At 43.9% G+C, this 21,223-nt stretch overlaps 2 protein-coding genes across 3 annotated transcripts in view; one reads left to right on the top strand and one right to left on the bottom strand.

Moving 5' to 3' along the window:
- The window catches only part of PRKAR1B (protein kinase cAMP-dependent type I regulatory subunit beta), a 103,105-nt gene extending 86,558 nt beyond the window's left edge, over positions 1-16,547 (bottom strand). The window contains exons 1-3 of one of the 2 annotated variants that reach the window (XM_076350799.1): positions 16,173-16,547; positions 13,518-13,721; positions 529-699 (exon numbers count right to left, since the gene is read on the bottom strand). In XM_076350799.1, the coding sequence (XP_076206914.1) occupies positions 529-699; positions 13,518-13,694 (348 nt within the window). In that variant the 5' untranslated portion in view covers positions 13,695-13,721; positions 16,173-16,547. Of the gene's footprint in view, positions 1-528; positions 700-13,517; positions 13,722-14,633; positions 14,782-16,172 lie in introns of those variants that run through there. The other variant, XM_076350800.1, reaches the window with a different exon arrangement.
- A 139-nt stretch (positions 16,548-16,686) lies between these two features.
- DNAAF5 (dynein axonemal assembly factor 5) overlaps positions 16,687-21,223 on the top strand; it is a 30,663-nt gene continuing 26,126 nt past the window's right edge. The window contains exons 1-4 of the mRNA XM_076351111.1: positions 16,687-17,218; positions 17,645-17,829; positions 18,675-18,799; positions 19,247-19,362. Of these exons, the coding sequence (XP_076207226.1) occupies positions 16,687-17,218; positions 17,645-17,829; positions 18,675-18,799; positions 19,247-19,362 (958 nt within the window). The remainder of the gene's footprint in view (positions 17,219-17,644; positions 17,830-18,674; positions 18,800-19,246; positions 19,363-21,223) is intronic.

Here is a 21,223-nt window from a genome sequence, read left to right as displayed (position 1 = left end):
ACATAAAATCGCCCAAGTATGGTCAACAGACTTCCGAAAACCCCTGGGTTAGGTGGTACCCAATCAACATAGGAACCATGTGCCTGAACGGTCTAAGGAACCTAAATGACCTAGGTTAGAAGAAAACTTGAGCTAGAAGTGACTTTAGGAAAAAAAAAGCAGGAAATGCAGCAATAGAAAAGGCTGCTTTTCAAAACTGTGAGGTTCTGACAAAAGTCAGAAGCTGCCAAAGTCTGTGAATATCAAGAAAACGGCTGAGAATTACCCACCCTGTTAAAGGGGGAAACAGATTACCAGCACATCTCAAAAAGGGGAAGAATAGAGAATGCTGAAGCAACACCGATGGGGAAAGTACTTAGTCAAGGAGGCAGCAAAAGAACTTGAGTGTAAAGAAGATGGTCAAGCCATGCATATGCCGGCATGAGGACACCAACCTACAGGCTGACCCATGATTCCAAATTATGAGCAAAATATGAGTCACTTGATTGTCCTGTACATCTCAGAATCAGATAGACAGCAACACATTACCTTTCTGACGTAAGAAACAGCATCCTCCTCTGTGTACACTTCTGCACTGACCCCCCCTCTCCTGCGTCGGGCTTTTACCACTGGGTTGGGAGGAGGAGGGGAAATCTCATCATCATGAGAATCAGACTGGGAACTGGATTTCTGCCGAGCCAGTATTTGTTTGCATTCTTCCTGCAAGGCAAAAAGAGACAATGAAACATCTCTTACCCATGTAGCTTACTTGCTGCGTACACCCGATTCACTCTTACGACTCTCAGCAGCCCCTTCCTTTCTACATTTGGATGACTGTCAATTTACACATGTTGCTGAAAGAAAATCAAAAATTTAATGTGAGCAGCATGAAGGGCTGACACTAACTGCAATGTGTGTACAGGTATCATCACTCCAATACTTGACCTGTTCCAACTCTTTCTTACATATAATGGAAACCAATGTATTATAAACTGCAGACATATCATTGCAGCTACTCCTGGCTGAGAAAGCAAAAGAACAAGCCTCTTCTGCTTACTCTCCAACATCACAGCTGCTATTTTCTCAGTTGGCTTGTACATATCTTTGTCTCTCGTACAGAGAACGTATCAGAAGTCACATGTCAATATATTAGATAGGTTTCTTCATCTTGCTCTGCTTTGCAGGCTTACTATCACCAGAAAGGACAAATATGCTCCCTACTCCAGAGTTTCTGCCATATAACAAATTTACAATCAATGGGACTACTTCCAAGCAAATAAGATCCAAGGTAGGCTCCAGAGGACTATGAAAAATGATGGCTGGCCTAGCACCAGCTGGCCGATGGGAAGGTTATTCTCCAAATTTCACACTTATGGAACAGAAAGTAAAATACAAAGGGGAATCCCTGAAGAGATAGTAACAAGAGCAGGAAACAGTATAGAAAACCTTCAAAAAAGGATGTCAAAGAGTTGCAAAACACTGTCAATTCATACACTGAATTATTTGACTTCTAAAGAATTGAGACAAACAAGATTACCCATAATTACAGTATTTTCCCAGAGCCCATCTCCTGTTCTTCAGCTTCCTGGGATTCAAGGGAAAGCACACAGGAGTAAAACTCCCTTTGCGTCACCCATGTCTATCAGCCAAAGGAACGGGGGCCTGTCTGCTCGTTCCCAGCCTACCTCCTCGCCCCCTGGTACCACCTCAGCCTGGCACCCTGCTCACAACACAGCACGCCTCCTTTGCTACCTCTTCAGTGCCTTCTTAGCTGGTTCCTTCTAGTCTTTGCTGACCCTGCCTAAGTCAGGGGAGAACTGGAGATGGGACGGACAATGCGTCCAGTCCTCAGCTTGTCTGATACAGGGAACCGAAGGGCACGTGCAGGAGAGACATGAGCACTGTAAGGAGGCAAGCCGACCTGCGAAGCAGTAGTCCAGTAATTTTTTTGCTATCATCTATTACATCGCTGTAGGGATAATCCGCACCCTGACAGTCTCAGGGCTATGTTGATCGACATACATGTAGCCAGCTATCATCCGACGACTCCCTGAACAACTCCAGTATTTTTGAGACAATTCAGATTAGCAGCGTTACAGGCTACCCAAAAGAAAAGGCAGTAATGCTGAGGTCCGTGCACACCCTGTAAAACCAACGTTCCTTTAACAGAGGTGCCAGAACCTGGCCTCTGTCTTACACAATTAATTTCCAACGAGACTTTCCAATCAGAGCTAATACATGGAGTCAGTGGAGGAGGGAGGATCTGGGAGCACCAGCGCTAGACATGTGGCGGATTACCAACATAGCCAGTTGGTTTCATTGACAGAGGAAATGAGTTAGAGTTAACTCATCAGGTATGACACCAGAAAAGAGTGGTACAGAAAACTGGCACATGTTCACAATTTTTAAGCTTGCAAGAAAAACAGATGATTAATATATGTTTTGCCACTGATGTTTACAAAAGTCTGACAAATCCAGTCATGCCACTTGTCTTTTCTGGTCTTATTCCAGTTTCTTTCTTCACCATCACTGACATTGCCCCTCTCATTAATCTAAGGAGCCTTTGACACCAATCTTTGATGTATTATTGCTACCTGAAATAAATAACTAAATAGTATTTCCCATGCTGCACAATTCAAAGTAACAAGTCACACATTCTTGTTTTGATTAAGGGACTACTGAAATATTTAAGAGGCAAGCACAGAGACAAAATGTAGAGGGCTGGCTAAAGATCTGACTTTTCAAGGTCCTGACCTGCCTCAGAAAGTGCAAAGTTCTTTCTGAGATCAGTGTTTTTTTTAAATTGAGATTACAACAGCACAACTCCTGGGCCATAACACAGTTGAGCTAGGTGTTCTAACCAAAAAACAGAAAAAAACCTGATTTCAGATGTATTAAATTCTTACTGAAACTTTTTCATTTCTAATTCAAATTTCAAATAGCAGCACTGGATATGTAAAAAATGACTCAGCTAGATTTTCCTATCATGTAAGAACTGCAAGTCCTATTTAAGCATTCTCATCAACTTCTTCCCTACTCCTCTCTGTCTCTAGCCTCCTTAACTACAATTATGCACTTGTAGAAACACAAATATTTAAAATACAAATGTGTGTGCTACATATTATCATTATATTTAATACCTAGTCATCAAAACCAAACCTATGACTGAAGAATTTCAAATAATATTACTGGCTACTGCAGCTTACGTATCTCTTTGATAGTGTTAACGTTCTCTGTTTATATTAAATGAACACAACCAAATGCACCTTCTTCATAAGATTAACTGAAAGGTAATGAAGACCTTTCTGGACAGTAAGCAGCTGAAAGTATACTAAAAGGTCACTACAACAAGAAGGCATTCAGGTAACTATTTAATGTTATGCAGCACTTACACAGTTCTTTTTATATATAGCATATTTACTCATAGAGAAGCGTAGTAGTTTGCCCCATTTGAATATCAAATACACACTTCTTCAGTACCCATTGTATAAAAGGCACTTCCAAGGAATTAATAAATAATAACTCCTCTGCCCCAGCACAGATTTATACACGAAAGAAAGCTCAGTGAGATAAAATTAATATCACAAAGCATGCTCTTAAACCCAAATACCTTTTAAAGCCAAAAAGATACTAAAGGATTATAAAAGTGAGTTACCATATGATTCATTTTAAAAGGAAGTCTCTTCGCTACAAACTCCTTTTATATAAACAGCAGATAGTTGACTGGCTGGCTTTTCCATATGCCGCTATTTGTAGTCTAGGTAGGATTTCCATTACTGAACTAAAGAGTGCCTTTTGAAAATAAAAACGTACGCTCTGTCTTGGGTTAAGCTTTCAAAAAGCCGTCTTCCATATATCCTGGGGTAAAACTGCACAAATACAGCAAATATTTTAAAGGAGGAATGGACTCTCTGAAGAATAGTTCTTCAAACACTGATCTTCAGACACAGCTTGATGTGAACGCTTGTGCAGAACTCACTTTCAAGTAAATACCTCACCATCTTTTGTTGTCATGACAACAAGCATCTCACTGTCTATTCGGATGGCACAGATAATTCACAATCATATTGCCCAATTATGTCCACCTTAAAATGAGAAAACACATGGAAGACACAACTGCAAAACAGTGTAATTGCCTTTGACCAAGTCCCAGTGAGCATCTTGTTCTTCCCTTTACACCAGTAACTGCACTGCCTTCAGTGGAGATGCTCCTGACTTGTAGGACATGTAGGGTCTGATCCAGTTATCCATAGTCCAGTGCCATTTTGGGTGACCTTGCTCGGCTTTCAGCTGCCAGCTGAAAAGACTCGTGAGGACACGAGTCTCATGCTGTCCTGTGTCACATCTACCAGCCCCAACGGACATCGCACTTAATTTACGGAGTCTTAAATGGCAGCAGGGCACCACCCGTGTGCTGCTGACTGAACAGTCCAATACAATGATATATTAACACACTCCAAATCTACAAAACAACATTGCTGTGTGGCAATAACACCTTATTTCATATAGACATAATCTAATCCTACTTCTATTCAAACCATGTTGCAAGTGACCAAAAACCTAGCTGAAGTTGTGAACAAAAGTCTTCCCTGGGATTTCTGGGGGAGATAAATGGTGAAGCTGAAATACCATCAGTGACTTCAACGATACTAAACTGGAAAGGAAAGAAAATATACCATCGTTGCCCCAAATTAAAAGAAAGAAGAACCAATAAATACAACTGCAGCGACCCATTTATCTTTTGAATGTCCACCTTCAGCTAAGACATTTGTGCTAGAAGAGGCTGAGGTATAAAACACAGGAATTTAGCATGCTGTCCTCAGCGTATGGGGTCATCGCCTTTCCCGATTAATGTTTCCACGAGTTTTTAATGAGTCTAAACACTGCAAGTGAAGTGGCCACAATGCCGAGCCAGTTTTTAGATTTACCCTTCCTTTCAGACTGCTGCTGAGGAGCACACACGCTTCCTGACCCAGAAGCTTTCTTCTCTATCAGCCAGAGCATTTCCAAACAGAAATTCGCTTCCAGTAGTTCCTCTCCCAATCTCTCCTTTCAGGCTTTGTCACCGCCTGGAAACTCAGATGTTTCAGTTGGAGGAAGGACAGCATTTGAGGAGCCTCCAAATCACGGGCAGCTTTACAGTAACATCCCAAGGAGACTTTTAAAAGCAAGTCAGCCGTTCGATATCACTGCTCACTATCTCTGATCCTACAAATTGCCTCCTACAATTTATCCACTGCATTCAAAAGCAACAACACAAAGTACACTCTAAATGAAATACTTTCTCTTTTTATTTTTTCCTCAAGCACACTCATAAAGTTTTCTGACTGACAGACCTGGAATCCGCTTTCTATTTATCCACAGAAAATGTGCAGGATACTTCATATGCACGTAACTAATCTCTCTTTGCACTGGAATTGACCCAGAGGAGATGCTCTCAATACAGAAAGGTTTCTAACACCGCCCCATCACTCCTGGAGGCTGACACAATGATTTATAGCAACTAATAAAGGCCAAAGGCAAAGCACTCTACTTTGTTGGAAGCACAGGACTGACTGATGCCATCACTGAAAGCTGGAGAAATTTGGGAGGTCTTAATGTCCTTTCCAGTCTTGTCTTTGTCACGCTGCACAACTCTACTATCTTTATGATCGTTCAGCCTTGTAATCGGAGACTTTTCACACACTCCAAACTATTGTTCCACTGCCTTCCCGATGCGAAATGCCACCTTTTCTTCTACAGCATCACTAAGAAATACCTTTAACATCCACTCCTCCTACTAACATATTTATCCACTCCATAGTTATCCACTGCTTCGATTACTACTGCTGCATCCTTGGTGGCCTCTCTGCATCTCAATTCATTCCCAATTTCCAATCTAGGCAAAATTCTCCTGCCAAAAATCCACCTACTCTTCTGCCGCTCTGACTGCATTGCTCGCCTTCTTGAGTCCCTTTACTGGCGTCCTTTTACCTCCTGCAACACGTTAACACTTCTTGTCTTCCCCTCCAGTGTCTTGCAGTATCTCAACCCATCACCACCTCTTCCCTACTTTCTTACATACGCCTCACAGTAAAGTAAGAGAGGTTATGTTACAAAACACAGACCATATTTTTGATACTTAAAAGCTTATATAATCAAAGAGAACCGCAGACAACACTTCTGATTTCTAAAATCCAGCCAAATAACAATGTATGCACACATACCTTGTATAAGAAGAAACATGCCCACACAGAAGCTCTATTTCTACTAGACAAATATAATTTAAACTAAAATGCTAAATATTATGCCATATTTCTCAGCAACAACCAGAACACCTAAGTCACTCTGAAGTTTTTAATCACTGGATATGTAATGCCAAAGCTGCTTATTTATTTTTTATTCCAGCCTTCTAACACAGCAGACCCTTAATCCAAGAGAAACACCACCAATCTCAGTGAGGCTTATACGTAAGAGGCAGAAATGGACCATCAGAGCACAGGAAGAGATAGTTGATAATTGAGGTTATCAACAAAGAGGGAATCATAAATGCTAGCATGCCATTTTGCTCCTTAAAATACTTCTGTTGTGTAGGCCTACTTAACATTTAGAAGCATACTGATGCCCTTAGATCAAATGTGCTGCTGACAGCAAGGGTGGTTATTCAAAATCTTGTGTTCCCTCCGTCATTTCAGAGTGGAAATTGTCTCTAAAACATTTCTACATTTTCTACTCTTCAATAAAATTCTACTCAATTTATTCTCTCTTCTAAGAAATTATCTGATGTTAATACAAATAGGAAAATACGTGTGCTGGGCTGCCCACCTTAAATATACACTCAGCTTTTTTTTCTCTCTTTTATCCTCCTCCCTTCCACATACATTTCATTTTTGAAACCCAAAACAACTTCCATGTGCTATGAGTGCCTTCATTGGTACAGTGTATTAAGACTAGATAGCAACTTGAACAGCACGCTCAGGCAAGAATCCATGTGTCCCGCTTAACCCTTCAGTGGGATGCTCACAACTCATTAAGTATTTTTTTCTTCACAATTAGCCAATAAATCCAAACTAAAATAATTATGGACATGTTTTTATTTTGTTTCCCATAGCTCACTTTCTCAGTTCCCTAGTGTCTTGCCCAGGGGTGATGGAGCTGGCGGGCTGAGCTCCCAGGAGTTGCAGAACCTCAACAGCTTGAGCTTACAAAGCTGTCAGGGTACAGCTCCAACACAGGCTGCCAAGCAGGCAACCACAGAGGCGCAGACCTCAGCAGAGCACACCGGAAAGCAATTAATTCCCCTGCCTATAGCATTTCAAAATCTAAGGTCCTTTTCTTAATTGAAACAAAGTCAAATATCAAATCATCTTAAATCTGCTATGAAAACTGCAGTTCTCCACCCAGTCTTACTGGTGTCCAGTCGGACAGTCTCAACCCCCATCCTATGTGCCTAATTAAAATGAATTCATGCAGCACTAAAAAGGTATTTAAAAATAAGGAGTCATCTTTTTCTGCATTTAGGAGAATATTAACGAGGAACTACTTGAAAACTAACTGAAAAACAGGAGCAAAACCAAAATTCATCCTCATATTGGAAATCTGGTTTGATTTGTATCATTTCTTACATAGTCTTCCTCCTTGCTATCATTCCTATTCGGCATGCCCCTCAGTTTAAAATAATTACTGTGGGAAGACAGAAAAGGCTTAACTACCTCTGGTCCTCAAGTCACCTCCTACAACTGAAAGAGAATAAAAGGAAATAATTTTGAAGATAATTTAGTGCCTTCCAGAAAAGCTACTGCCTTGCCTCAGCTAAGCCATCGGTTGTAATGGAAAAGGTTGGTAGCTGTCAGAGCGCCTTGCCTGATACTCTGACAACTGTAAAACACAGAGAACGAGGAGGAATTGCAGGACTCAAAACGCTCACATCCCTGAATCTGGAGTTTTACTTTGTCTGAGGCAAGTTGCTATGTAGTACAACCGGCCTCTCAAAAGATTAGTGAAGGAGTTGCTGAGCTGCAGACAAGCAGGAGGGTAGGTACTCAGCCAGTTCTGCAGCCACAGACTCCAATACAGACAGGATTTAAGCTCAGGCAAACTCTTTTTCAAAAATCAATTGGTAAAATAAGGCTTGAGGGCCCCTACATCTGTTTGGGAGCCTATAAAAAGCTGCAGTCAGCTGGGGGCAAATGTGTGTAAGTACCTGTTCCTAGCCGTAAAGGCCCGTTAGTATCAGGAGCTTTCCCAGAGTCTGTTGTGATCTAGTGAAATCTGCCATCAGACAGTGCCTGACCCAGCACCATTTTTAACTTCACACAAATTTGGCAAGGTATTTCATTCATGTGTTTAAAGCTAAGTATGAACCTGTTTCTTTAAAGCCACTTAGATGCTTAAAGAGTAACATGGATTAAGTATCCTGATGAATGTAAAACATGATAGCTTGAGATGTGAAACAAAGGCGACATCCAGACAGACTTCCCTGCTCGTTCCACCACTGCGCTCCATTTTTGTTAGTTTTTGACTTTGAGACCTGGAAAGCTACTCACACTTGTAGACACACAAAGTAACCAGGGAGCTCAGTGACGCTCTAATGTGTTCTGTACAAGCTCGTAAGAGTACGGCTTCACTTATAACCGATTTTATTTCTTAGGAAAAAACTTTCTTTCTCTTTCTGCTCTTATCCCCTTCATCCTCCACCCTTCCCTAAACCTCCTGTGTTTAGGAAAGCCTGCCTGAAGGGTCTTAAAAATTCACTTAGTTTTTACTTTACCTCTTCCAAGAAAACTCTCATAACACTGCCTGTGGCTGACTACGGCAATCACAGAGGTCCAACCTGATTTCGGTATGATTTTCATCCAGCTCTCTCCGGTACTGGTATCAGCGGAGAGGCAGCCGCAGAGGCTGCCCAAGCCTACTCAGAACCGCAGTCACACGGCAAGGGCACCCGGTGCTCCCACCACTGCGTTGCTATCAGCATCTCGGGTAGCTCAGGTATGTCCCACATGCTTTAGCAACATTTCTGACCACCGAGCAGATACCGCCCGACTGCTTTGCAAGCTTTGAAAGATACAGAAATATTTGCTGTATTAGTCTTTATCAAACTGCTTAATTAATGCATTTTTTCCATAGTTTTTCCTCCATAAGATTTTCCTTCCAATCCATAACCTCTCCCCAGCTTATCTTAAAGGAATTAGTTATACTTAGCATTATCACCTGTACCTATAAGAATGAATTTCATTTTTGGCCAGATTCTGGTGGAAATTATTGATTGAAAAATTTCTTGTTGTGACAAAATGTAAATACTGGGAGAGACTACTGTTGCAGAAGAAAAGCCTGATGCTCAAATTTTGATGCTCAAATACCCTTCATTCTGAAACTCTTTATGATAAATAAATAAACTGTATTTTACTAACAGTGAATGAATTTGTATTTTACTACACACCTTCTTTTCAGTGCTAGTTTACAGCAAACCTGTCACACAAATGCCTTTATTTTTCTGACCAGGTCTGTGTGCAAAATTGCCTATTATCACCAGGTGGAGCTATGCAGATAATCTCATTTTGCTTTATTTAATTACAGACTACCGGTAGAGTCCTTGTTTTTCTAAAACTCTCTTTTTGGAGGGTACCTTAAGACACGCAGCATCAGCCTGGGTCCATAAAACCACTGTCAATCCACAGCAATCCAAGACAGTAAGCTCAGCATGTGCAAGACAGTATTTCTTGTATGTGCACAGGGCAATAGAAGGGACCAGGAGAGAGCTCAGGTCCAGAAGATATCAGCAAAGACCACCTGGCTCAGCTAGCAAAGCCGCTGCTCTGAAATACACCGCATGAAAAATGGCTTCAGCAGAGTACTCGGTAATGCTTAAACATATCCTGCAGGTTCCTGCTGCCTCCCCTTCTTTTGTGACATCTTCTTCATTAGTTCTACTCTTTATTATATTTTTTTCTGCTGAACAAAAGTCTAACTTAGCCTGGCAAGACAACTCCACCTTTGATCACATAATCATGGCACTGAACAGCCTGACACTAATGGAAGTTCTGCAGTCTCAGTATAGCTGAAAATACAAGGCTTTGCCTGTAACTTCTTAGTAATTAACTTCTTTACATAAGGTAAGAACCGGAGATAAAAGATGGGTTCCCTGTTTTTTCTGCTATGCCTTCTTTGGTCCTCAGGTAAACAGGACCTAATTACAGCTGTTAGAATAATGCCACAGTTTCTTAACTAACATCTATTCCCCCGCTCTAAAAAAGCCAATTAATACCCCTAAGGGAAAGGTTTTCCTCACCCCATCCACCAACAAGAAGTTCTATACAGTCACAGGGAAATGTAGAACAAATTATGCAAAAGAAAACATTACATAATTTTAAAAATCTCATGTATCTAAACCATTTTCAACTCTTTTCTGTGCTCAATGGAATGTTAGAGATTTTTACAAAGTAACTGCTAACGTGATCAGAGTAGATGTCATCTTGAAGTTTGTAAGTCACAGCATATAAAAACTGACTTGCAAACTTCAGAATATAGAAACTTAGGCTGATTCCCAGCAATTACTGGCATCTTAAGACAAGCAGGTCCTGCCAGTACTAAGTGAACAGAAAAATATCTATTAAAGTTCTCCTACAATTATTTTCAGAGTTATGTTTTTTAATACTGTACTTGATACAAATAAGCTGCCAACTTATAAAGGCATCAGACTCTAACCTTGGCACTTCTCCAGCTGAAAACGACAACTGCAGAATCAAACATCAAACCTCAATCTCTAGCACTTTATTCATAAGTATTTATTCATGTTCTCACTTTACAGCCCTCTCAGGGCGTGTCAATTTGAAATAAAAAATGGCCCAGCCATGGTCCTGAATACTAGCCCAAGACAGTCCACATCTCTCAACTATTAGCTCATTCCCTGGCTCTGTCCTGAGGTGCTTGAACTCACTCCTGCCAAAACAAACCTGCTCCTAGACGTGTTAGACCTAAGAATTATATTTGGGGCCAGTTAGTGTCGTGGGGTCAGGGGTTAGTCCCTGGCCCTTCTTCATTTAGCAGTACAGATGAAGGCTGAAGGCAATGGACCTAACTCTGATGTCATCAGAAGTAAGGCAAAAAGCATTTATGATATGGTCTGATCTTGCATATGATAATAAATCTTGCTTTTCTGAGTTGATTTTATGAGATGTAGTTAAGAATTAGCAAAATGAAATATACTTCTTTTTTTTATTCACCTCTGAGGTAGCTCCAGTACATTGATGTCGATCGAGCTCTACACGTTTTCCACAAGCTGTTTTTTTAACCACTTGAAAAATATCCCACACTTCATCTCTAAACTGCCCACATGAATTTTTAACAGATACAGTGTTATTCTACTGCTCTCTTCAGTGGAACATGCTGTCTATTTTAATGAGTTTGGAAAATAACCCCAAAACACCACACTTTGGTGGAAAAATGCATGACTTCATTTAGAAAATCGTGCTTAAACCCAAAGATTCTCACTCCTCTCCCTACACAGGACCAAAATTAAAGGAGCTAATAGCAAACGTGCCATATCAGTGTATTGCTCATTCACATACAAAAATCTGTAACAGGCAACTGCTAAATTCACAATTCAATTAGCATTCTTCAGAGTACCTATAGAAGAAGTACCTTTAGAAGACAAGTGTCTTCTAAAAACAGGGTAAAACTTATTGAAATGATTTCTCTATCTTTACAAGGCTTCCTTCAACTGTTATTATGCAACCGACCAAGTCAAAATATTATCCTACAGCAGAAAATCCTCCACAGTGCAATTCATCTCAAGAAAGTCCTCAGAGGTGGTGGGGCAAGGAAGTCAAACTGCTGTAGGAACAGGAATTACAGTGCTGGAAACCTCCAGAAGCATCCTAAAGCCTTTAGACTCAGCAGGCTTAGCTCCCAGGCTGCTCTACAGAGTCAGTGGCAAGATTGCTTCCTTCCATACTAAGCACAACATTCATCGAATTTGATGCCTTGAGACTGGTCATTTCTAAATCATCTCCCCTCATTTCGAGACAAGTGATATCCATCAGCTTCTGTGTTTGCATCCTGGTCGATATCCTGCTACAGAATTCTGGTATCTGCTGTTCTTTGGGAAATAATAGGAGATTACATGAAAGAATATATAATTTCTCAAGGGTAGGAACTGCCTTCCTGTCTCAATTCTGTGTACTGTGTTTAGATCAATAAAGTCAAACTCCCCCAATACAACAACTCAAGTAATCCCACTAGCTATGGAGAATACTCTAAAATATTACAGCATATTTTAACATTTTTTGCAAAAATGGTGTTTATTCTTCTAGACAGGAAGTCCGGAATTGCACACATTAAGATGGATAACAATTCACAATACAATAAAGGAAATTCAACAGATTTCACTCTCTTGAAATGGGTCTTAGCTCTCAGAAGTTTAGAATATGCAGAACTAAGAGATTTTTTTTTTAATAAGCATTACAATTAAAAAACATCTTGTATTTCCTACCCCTTCCTGATGTTCCAGGCATTCTTACTGGCCTTCTACCAAAATGCAATGTTTGCATTTTTTTAAAGCTACACAAATTTGGCATATACTCGCCTATACCAAAATTTATCTGAAAAGTGGACAATGAGATGTATAAAATGCTTGTATCACCTGTAATCAGCTCTATGTATTATTCACTAGGTATTATTGTTCTTTCTCTGTCCTTACAAAATTCTGTCTCTAGAAGGAAAAAACTACATAAAACTCATATCTTAAGCCTACAAACTTTAGACATTGCCTTCAAAAAAAGGGAATAATCCTCTTCTTAAACTAAGTACATGAATAAAGTCTCTGGCAGACTGAGGACTGGTATAACCAACACCTTGCAGCTCTGTGCTCCCATTTATTTCTGGAGAAATCCCATCCCCAGAGAAAAGTTGTGCTCACACAACATGATCTTCCTGCAAAAGACACCCATAGGCCTTAGTAAGAATTTGTCTAAGAATGTTTTAAAATGTTTCCCCCTCTGCACTGCTTTTGAAGACAGCCACAGTATATTAAGTCTCTCTCAATGCCTCTCTTGCTGGAGGATCCTGGGATAAGAAATGCAGACAGGCAAGAGCAGTAAAATTAAACGGCAAACTGCCTGATGGTTTTCAGAACTTGCTGGTTCCCTGATTTTGTTCAGTTTTAGAGGAAGGGAAAACCACATCACCTGACACTGGAATAAACAGGGAACAGCATCTTTTGCTCTCACGGGCAGGTTCTTCCCATAGATGAGAGCTCAGGACACCATGTATCGTAACACAAAGTATGCTCGTAACTCTTTGGGTCATTTTTAACAAGTGCAGTTTGTTGAGAAATTATAATCTTGGTGTTATGCACAAAGAATTCTACACAATAGCCAATATTATAGCAGACATCAGCAAATAAAGGGATGTTTTTTTCTTCTAACAGCCTGTTTTTTAACAGTAGCCTGATAATTTAAAATTTAAAAGGAAAAAATGTAGCAAAATATTTGAAACTTTTTAAACAATCTTTTTCAGTTTAAAAATCAAAAATTATAAGTCACCTGAAAATCACTGACCTTTTCTAATTTTTCAAAGTGTTCTCTGAGGAACTTCATGGGTCGGTCTGGCTTTGCTATGCAAAGGTTTACAATGCACTCTTTTAAAATCTGTTGGATGTTGTGCTTCTGAACATAGAGTTCACATCCCTTCAGGCTCTCATCTTCTTCCACATTGCAGGAAGAAGCAGCAGCCATCTTCAGGCTTGTAAACAGAAAACAGACCTAGGTAAGAAAATGGTGCAAGAAAGAGATAAGAGACAGTTCCCAAATCCTTTGTCAGAGAGATCTGGAGGAGCAAAGGCATTTTAATATTGCCTGTTGCCTATTCAAGAGCTATCGATTCTGAACATTTTAATGTTCTGGGGCTGTACGTGGAAATGCTGAATCGTGTCATCTTTGTACGATCAACATACCAGTAAGTACAAAAAGAGCATTTTAACTCCTAGACGGCAGTCAACCTTTGGAAATAACAGTGCAATTAATCATACAAGGCCGTGAGTTTCAAAGACAGCTATTAAATGACGGCGTAAAACCTTGCTTTTCTACTCCCTTGGGGACTCCCTCCCCATCACCAGAAACCCAGTTTTCTGCAACAGAAGGATTTTTGGTAAATTTTAACATCCCCCCCCTTTTACAGCGAGCAACCCTTCGCGGTCCCGGGGGAGATGGGGAAGAGGGGGCTGAGCTGCCCAAAGGGAAGTTTGGTAACTGGGGGGAAAACAACCCCAATCCCCTCTGTATTTCCCCGAGAGCATGTGACGGCTCCATTACAAACCAAAAACCGCGAGGGCAGCTTTTGCACCGGCCCCCCGGCCGCCCCCGCCCGGGACGCTGGAAGCCCGGGGGCTGCAGAGGCCGAGCGGGGCGGCGGGGAGCGGGCACGGCGGCCGGGCCGCCCCCGACCCCGGGACAGGCCTCGGGCGGCGGGAGAGCGCCGAGGAGGCGCCCCCGGGCCCGGCCGGGCGTCCCCCGGCGCCCGAGGCAGCGCATCCGCCGGGCCCGGGCCGGCGGATCGGCCCTTCCCTGCCCCCTCCGGGCTCCGCGCCCGGCTGGGCTCGGCCAGCGCTGCTGGGGAGCGCCGGAGGGAGCGCGGGGCCGCCGGGGAAGCGGGGGACGGAGAGGGCCGGTAAATACCTGGGTGGCTGGAGCCGGCGGAGCGGCGGCGGCTCCTCCCTCCTTCCCCGGCGGTGGAGGCGGAGGAAGGGGCTCCCCTGCCGCTATCCGCACTGCAGCCGCCGCCGCCGCCTCCTCCCCTCGCTGCCCGCCCGCCCGGGGCCGCGGGGCGCCGCGGGGACCCTCCCCCCCGCACCCCGCCGCTCCCGCACAAAGGCTCCGGCCCCGCCGCCGCTCGCCCGCAGGAAGTCCCGCCGCTGTCACTCATCGGCGGGCGCGGCCTTCCCGCCGCCTCCGCGGGAGAGGCGGCACGGACCCGACCCGACCCGGCCCGACCCGACCCGCACCGCACCGCACGGCCTGGCTGCCCCGCGGCGCCACGCTGAGGACGGGCTGGCCGGGGAGGACAGGCTGGCCTTGAACGGTGGCCCGGCCATGAAGGATGGGCCTGGCCAGGAAGGAGAGCCTGGCCATGAGAGGTGGCCTGGCCATGAAGGACGGGCTGGCCATGAAGGACGGGCTGGCCATGAAAGGTGATCTGGCCACGAAGGACAGCCTGGCCATGAAGGATGGCCAGCCCATGAAGGATGGGGCTGGCCACGAAGGATGTGCCTCGCCACAAAGGACAGCCTGGACGTGAAAGGTGGCCTGCCATGAAGGACAACCTGGCCACGAAGGACAACAGCCTGGTAACAAAGGATGGGCTGGCTATTAAAGGTGGCCTGACCATGAAGGACAGGCATGGCCATGAAGGATGGGCTGGCCATGAAACGTGGCCTGGCCGGGAAGAACGGGCTGGCCACGAAGGATGGCCTGGCCGCAGAGGACAGCCTGGCCATGAAAGGTGTCCTGGCCATGAAGGATGATGTCCTGGCCATGAAGGACAGGCTGGCCACGAAGGACAGGCTGCCGAGTCGAGGCAGGAGCGTGGCAGCCCCGGTGCTCTCTGTGGCATGAGCCGCCAGGGCTGTTGCACCCCACAGCTCTGGACGGGCTGGGAAGGGCGGCTCACCAGCTCGGTGGCTTGGGTATTTAAAGTAGAGCCATCACGCCCAGGAGCACCTCTCTACAAGGCCCGCGAGGAGCGTGGTCGCAGCTGGGACTCGGCCACAGGCCAGGGCCTTTGCCGGGCCAGGCGCCAGCGCGCTGTCAGGAATACTCCAGCGTACGTTAGTGTCCCCTCTCTTCCCAGGGAATTCACGCTCACGGTTCCCACAGAATAAAGGGTGAATAAGGACCCCAAAGGTTCGCAGTCAAGCTCGGAGCAGCGTAACGAGAATTAACTCCTTGCTGGTAAATACAAGGCTATTTTAAAAGGATAATTTGAATTATTTCTGTAGTTTATTGCACTTTAAATTGAGTATGATTAGTCAAGAAAAAGACCCTGACGACCCTTTTGGTTTGATGTGCGTTGGTTGCGCAGTCACCAGAATAGCACACAAAACGTTATGTTGTGTAAAGCGCATGTAAGTACAATACGAACACAATATAAATACACATTAACTAATACAAATGAACACTAAAAATCATATAACGCTGTTACAGACACCAGTGACTTACTGCCACTGCAGTACTGATCCCTCCAGAGAAAAAACAGGGGTGGAAAGCGATGCGAGTAACGCGTTAGGTGTGAAAGTTTCCACGCAGTAGCCCCCTCATCCCCAGCAGTGTGCTGCGCTGTGGGGGTCCGGCACGGAGGCTCCGGCCGGGCCGCTCCGCCTTTCCCCTCGGTCTTTCCACCGTCTACAGCCGCCCGTGGGTTCCTCTCAGGTTTGCGTCTCTTTTTCCCCGCGTGATACGCGTAACGGGTCGCTCTCCTGCCGGTAGCTACCGTCCCTGCGGAAACTACCGCCCTGCCTCCTCGGGGCTTTGCCGTGGGGCCCGGGACGTCCCCTCAGAGCGGCGGAGACGCGGCGAGAGCGGGGCTCTCCCCTCCCGCCCTGTCAGCGCCCGCCACACGCCGGGCCGGCAAAGCTCGGCACCGCTCCACCTCGCCGTAAAGCGCTCGCCCGCCGTCGTAAAAGCCTCGCGCGTCCTTAGCAACGCCGCCGCACTTCCGTGGCGACGGCGGAGCATGGCGGCGGCCGGGGCGGGCGAGGTGGCGCAGGCCTTGAGCCGGCCCCTGAGCTGCCTGCAGGAGCCCGACTGCGGCCGGGCGGCGCGGCTGCGGGCGCTGGAGGCCATCCGGGCCGAGGTGCAGGAGCGGCCGCTCTCGGGCGCCGTGGTGCAGGAGGTTTTCGGGGCGCAGTTGGTGCGGCCGCTAGCGCGCTGCCTGGCGGGGGACGCGGCGGAGCGGTGCCGGGAGCTCGCCCTCCAGCTTCTGTGCCACGGGCTCAGCCACGGCGACCGGCCCGGCGAGGCGCTGCCCGTCCTCCTGCCGGCCCTGGCCCAGCGCCTCTGCCCGCCGCAGGGCTTTGAGCCCAGCGAGGAGCTGCGCCTCGGCCTCGTCCAGCTCCTGAGCCTCCTCCTTCGGCGCTGCGGGGCCTCCGTGGCCCCCTACCTCACCGACGTTATCCGCGTCCTCCAGGCCACCCTTCTCGACCACTATGCCGAGGTCAGGCGTGAAAGTTGCAGGTGCGCCGTGGCCTGCGCCCAGGCCATGCCAGGTGGGGCCTAGGGATGGGCAAAGCGGGGGAGCGGTGGGCTGACCTGAGCCTGCGGTTTGCCGGGGAGGCAGGGGCTGAGTAGGGAGCGGTAGGAGGTTACAGGGATGCAACCGGGGGAGAGGAAGAGACATGAGAAGTTGCACACACCCTCACAGCTGTTCTTTGCAGGCCTTGGAGTATCTGTTGGAGAAGAACTATGCCAGGGATGGATGCTGAGCAGTTACAGCATGTGGGTAACAGTGGGAGGAGGGGGCTAGGGGAGCGCACGTGGGCTAGCGTTCAGCTCTAATACAGTGTAAAGTTAAATCTGCATGCTACATAAATGCAGCGATGTTAATCAGGCTGCTGTTCATAGTGTTATGGAAATCACGTTGCTCAAGATCTGAGAAAGGCATATTTGAAGTTTCTGTCTCTCTGCCCTAACAGAGCACTTCCATATGCAGTCAGAATCTCTGATAAAACCCTTAATGCAAACAATTTCGCACCAGCACTACAGAGTTCGTGTTGATGTAATTCAGGCTACCGGCGCAGTGATACAGTTTGGAAATGGAAAGTCTGTGGATGATGTTCTGTCTCATCTGGCACAGAGATTATTTGATGAGATTCCTAAGGTGTGTTTTTCTTCTTTTTTTTTTTTTCTGGATTTATTTTAAATCTGTTTCGGGGTGATTTTATCTGGCGTCCCCTCCTCTTGCTCCCCCCAGTTTTCAGCTTTCATTCATTCAGTTGAGATATGTAAATATGTCACATGCAGCCTTTGTCAATTGTACGCTATCCAAAACCAAGTTTGGTGACCTGTTCAGCTGCTGTCTAATTCTGCAGGCTGTTGAAGTTTGTAGGCACCTTTTTATTTTAATGGGTGCCTTCAATTCTGTCTTAAATTCTTCTGTCAAATCTCTCTGGGACTTGATTCTGTGGCCTTTTCATGCTTAACAAACACTTAGGGTATTGGTCCCTTCGTAAGATGCAATTGAGGCAGTAATTTTAAAATGTGCAATTTAATCATAACAAAAATACTTTAATTTTGGGGTGGGTGTATTCACATTACTTAACTTAGGCTTCCTTTATAGTGAACAAAATTGTCTTCTGGAGATGTGCTTGGAAAGCTTCAAATTCCAGAGAAACGTATGTTTCTTACATTCTCAGAGAGATATTAACAATGAGAACTTAGAGTTTTCTGAGTTAGGTCTGAATCTTGTCTTCCTCTCGGAGATGTGCTTTTGTGCAGCAAATAGTCTAAGACTAACTAAGCCAGAGTGGGAACACAAGAGGGAGCATGATACCTTACATGTTACTTAAGATGCCTGCGACAAGTGAGGAAATCTTGGGTTCTTGTAATTTCTTCTGAGACTATTGATGCATTTTACCAAGTCTTATATACTGAAAGCAAATACTATTTTTTAATTAGTCTGGTATTTTCCTGACATATTTAAATAGTCTTTTTGTATCTGTGTAGGTTCGGCACGCTGTAACAACTGTCATTGGAGAATGGTTGTTGCACCTACGAGATAGATATTCTTATTTTCACAAGTTGATCCCTTTGTTACTCGGCAGCTTTACTGATGAAATTCCTGAAAATATGTAAGCAGAACACTTCTTTTTTTTTTTCCTTTTCTTTTTTTCCCCCCTTCCTTAAATAGTTGTTGTACATGGAATTGTTTCTATGTTCACAGATGTATGGCTTGGAAGAAGAAAAAACACTTTTTGTTTCTTTTTCTTAAACCCAAAATGATAGCATTATCTTCAGTAACTTGTGTTATATTGTCCTTTTGTGCTGCATTCAGGTAAGTATGAGAGAGATGAAGACAGAGAGGTAGACAGAGACGGAATTATCCTTTGGAAGAGGTGACCTCTGTCCACTGAGTACAAAAGAAGCATAAACTCTCAACTTAATGTGCCTATGTTAAATAGCAGGAATGCTTCCCATCCTTCCAGCTGAATTTAAGAAGTCAGAGTTTCCAGAAGTCTTATTTTAAAATGCTTTTCTTTTGGTGCCATGGTGGTATAAAACTCTTACTGTATGTCTAGGAAACTGGCTTGGACTTACTGGGAAAAGATAGGCTCGCAGTGGGAGAAAGAGAATGAAGAAGACCTGAAGGATAAGATGGATTTTAGTGTTTCACCATCTCATTATCCCAAAGGCGGTAAGTGTTGCGCTGAAAGTGGTTTTTACTTCCGGAATAATCCCTGAGAGCTGCAGTGCAGTAATGACAGCAGAGCAGGATGTGTAATATTCATTACAAGATGTAATATTAGTTAACGTGTAGGGGTAGCTTATATATAAAAATATAATATGTAGCATATATGTATATAAAATTATTTATGTTAAATTTAAGTTTTAAAAAACGCTTGTTCAGTAACTACATTCAGTTTTTCCATTAATCCCAAAATGCATTTTGGAGAAAGAGTAAATGAAAATGCCTATGCTGACAAAGAGATAAAGCAGTGATGCAGAAGCAGCAGAAAGTTCTACGTGGGCCAGCAGCCAGGTGAAGAATGGGCATAGAGATGACCGGAAAGGAAGGCAGGATGAAAGAACCTCTGAGCTGAGTCCTTGAATAATGAGAACTAGACACAGCATTAATGATCCACAGAATTGGCGTAGAAGAAAAATTTGCAGTGAAATGATTTCAGACTTCTTTGTGAGATGCTGGGATGCTAACTAAAATCTGCCAGCGTACATGAAGAACATGGGAACAGAAACAATAACTTCCTTTATTATGTACAAAAACCCAAGATATGCAGCACGGGTAGATTACTTTTTAGTACCGTATGATTTATAGGTAGCTTTAAAACGATATGTTTGCAGTAGCTTGAAGCTTGTTTCCTCTCTCAGGTTCATAAAGTTAATGTTTAAAAATATGCATATGGGTGTTGGTGAGAGAGAGGGTTTAAATGGGTCATTTATTGATTTCTATACTCATATTTAACAGAACAAAAACTCTTTTGGTGTGAAAGAACAGGTTCATGCTTGACTTGTGCCTACGTGACAATCACATCACAGAATACCCAGCAGCAAAATCCTTTCCATGACAGTGGGTTCCGGAGTCCTTTCTCCTTTGAAATTAGACTTTTTTTTTTTTCTTTTAAAGTTGCTTTACTCAGTAATGCTTGAGTGAAAGGGGAAGCACTTCATAATGGTGACTGGTTTGACAGAACTGTTTAGCTTTGAAGACAGTCAAGTTGATCTGTTATCCTTTCCAATTCCTTTTTTTTTTCCTCCTTATTTTATGTATAATATTACCTCAGGGGTTTGTAAATGGTAAAGAATGCTTTTACTTCTGCTAGTGATGGCAGAAACATATTTCTTTTTTTGGCAGTCAGAGAATTTTTTTAATGTATATAAACTGGCTAAGTTGAGTGTCTAAGCTCCAGTCACTTAGTTTGTGATGACCATGATATAGTGAAGGTCATCAAAGGCTTTATGTGCTAGTCCTTGAAACAGTTGTTATCGTTTATATTGCTAATGCTGTTACCTTTTCAGTTTTCTCTAGGTGTGTGTTAGGTTTTGTGTATGTGGAGTCTTCTTTTTTTTAAAGGGACATCTATCAATTACTTCATAAATTAAATGATATAAACTTTCTGAAATAACCTTCTTAGCATAATAAATATGCTTCACAAATTTGAGCAACATTCCAGCCCTGCATTTAATTGACTTTAAATGCATCTTGCTTGGTGGAAATATGCAGTTAAGGCTTGAATGTGACATATGTACACACTTGAGTCCCAAGTTAATGGTGACTTTAAGATATAATTTCCTGCCGCTTACCTTTACTTCCAAATTGTGTGTCCTATTAACGGTCGGGTTTTATGTGACAAAAGAGAAAAAAAATTAGAGGAAAGGGTGATCATCTACTTAATCTTACAGATACAAAACTTTGTCAAAGACACTGGTATACCTTCGTTTCAAGTAATAATTTGTGGTGTCTTACCACAGACCGTATATAAATGAGTTGTTATTATGTCTGACCTTCCCCCATCTTTCCCCTCCGCGCACATTTGTAT

Source organism: Aptenodytes patagonicus, chromosome 13 (assembly GCF_965638725.1).
Source record: "Aptenodytes patagonicus chromosome 13, bAptPat1.pri.cur, whole genome shotgun sequence".
Lineage (NCBI taxonomy): Eukaryota > Metazoa > Chordata > Aves > Sphenisciformes > Spheniscidae > Aptenodytes > Aptenodytes patagonicus.
Note: the sequence above shows the minus strand (reverse complement) of the source record. Positions and strands in the feature narration are given on the sequence as shown.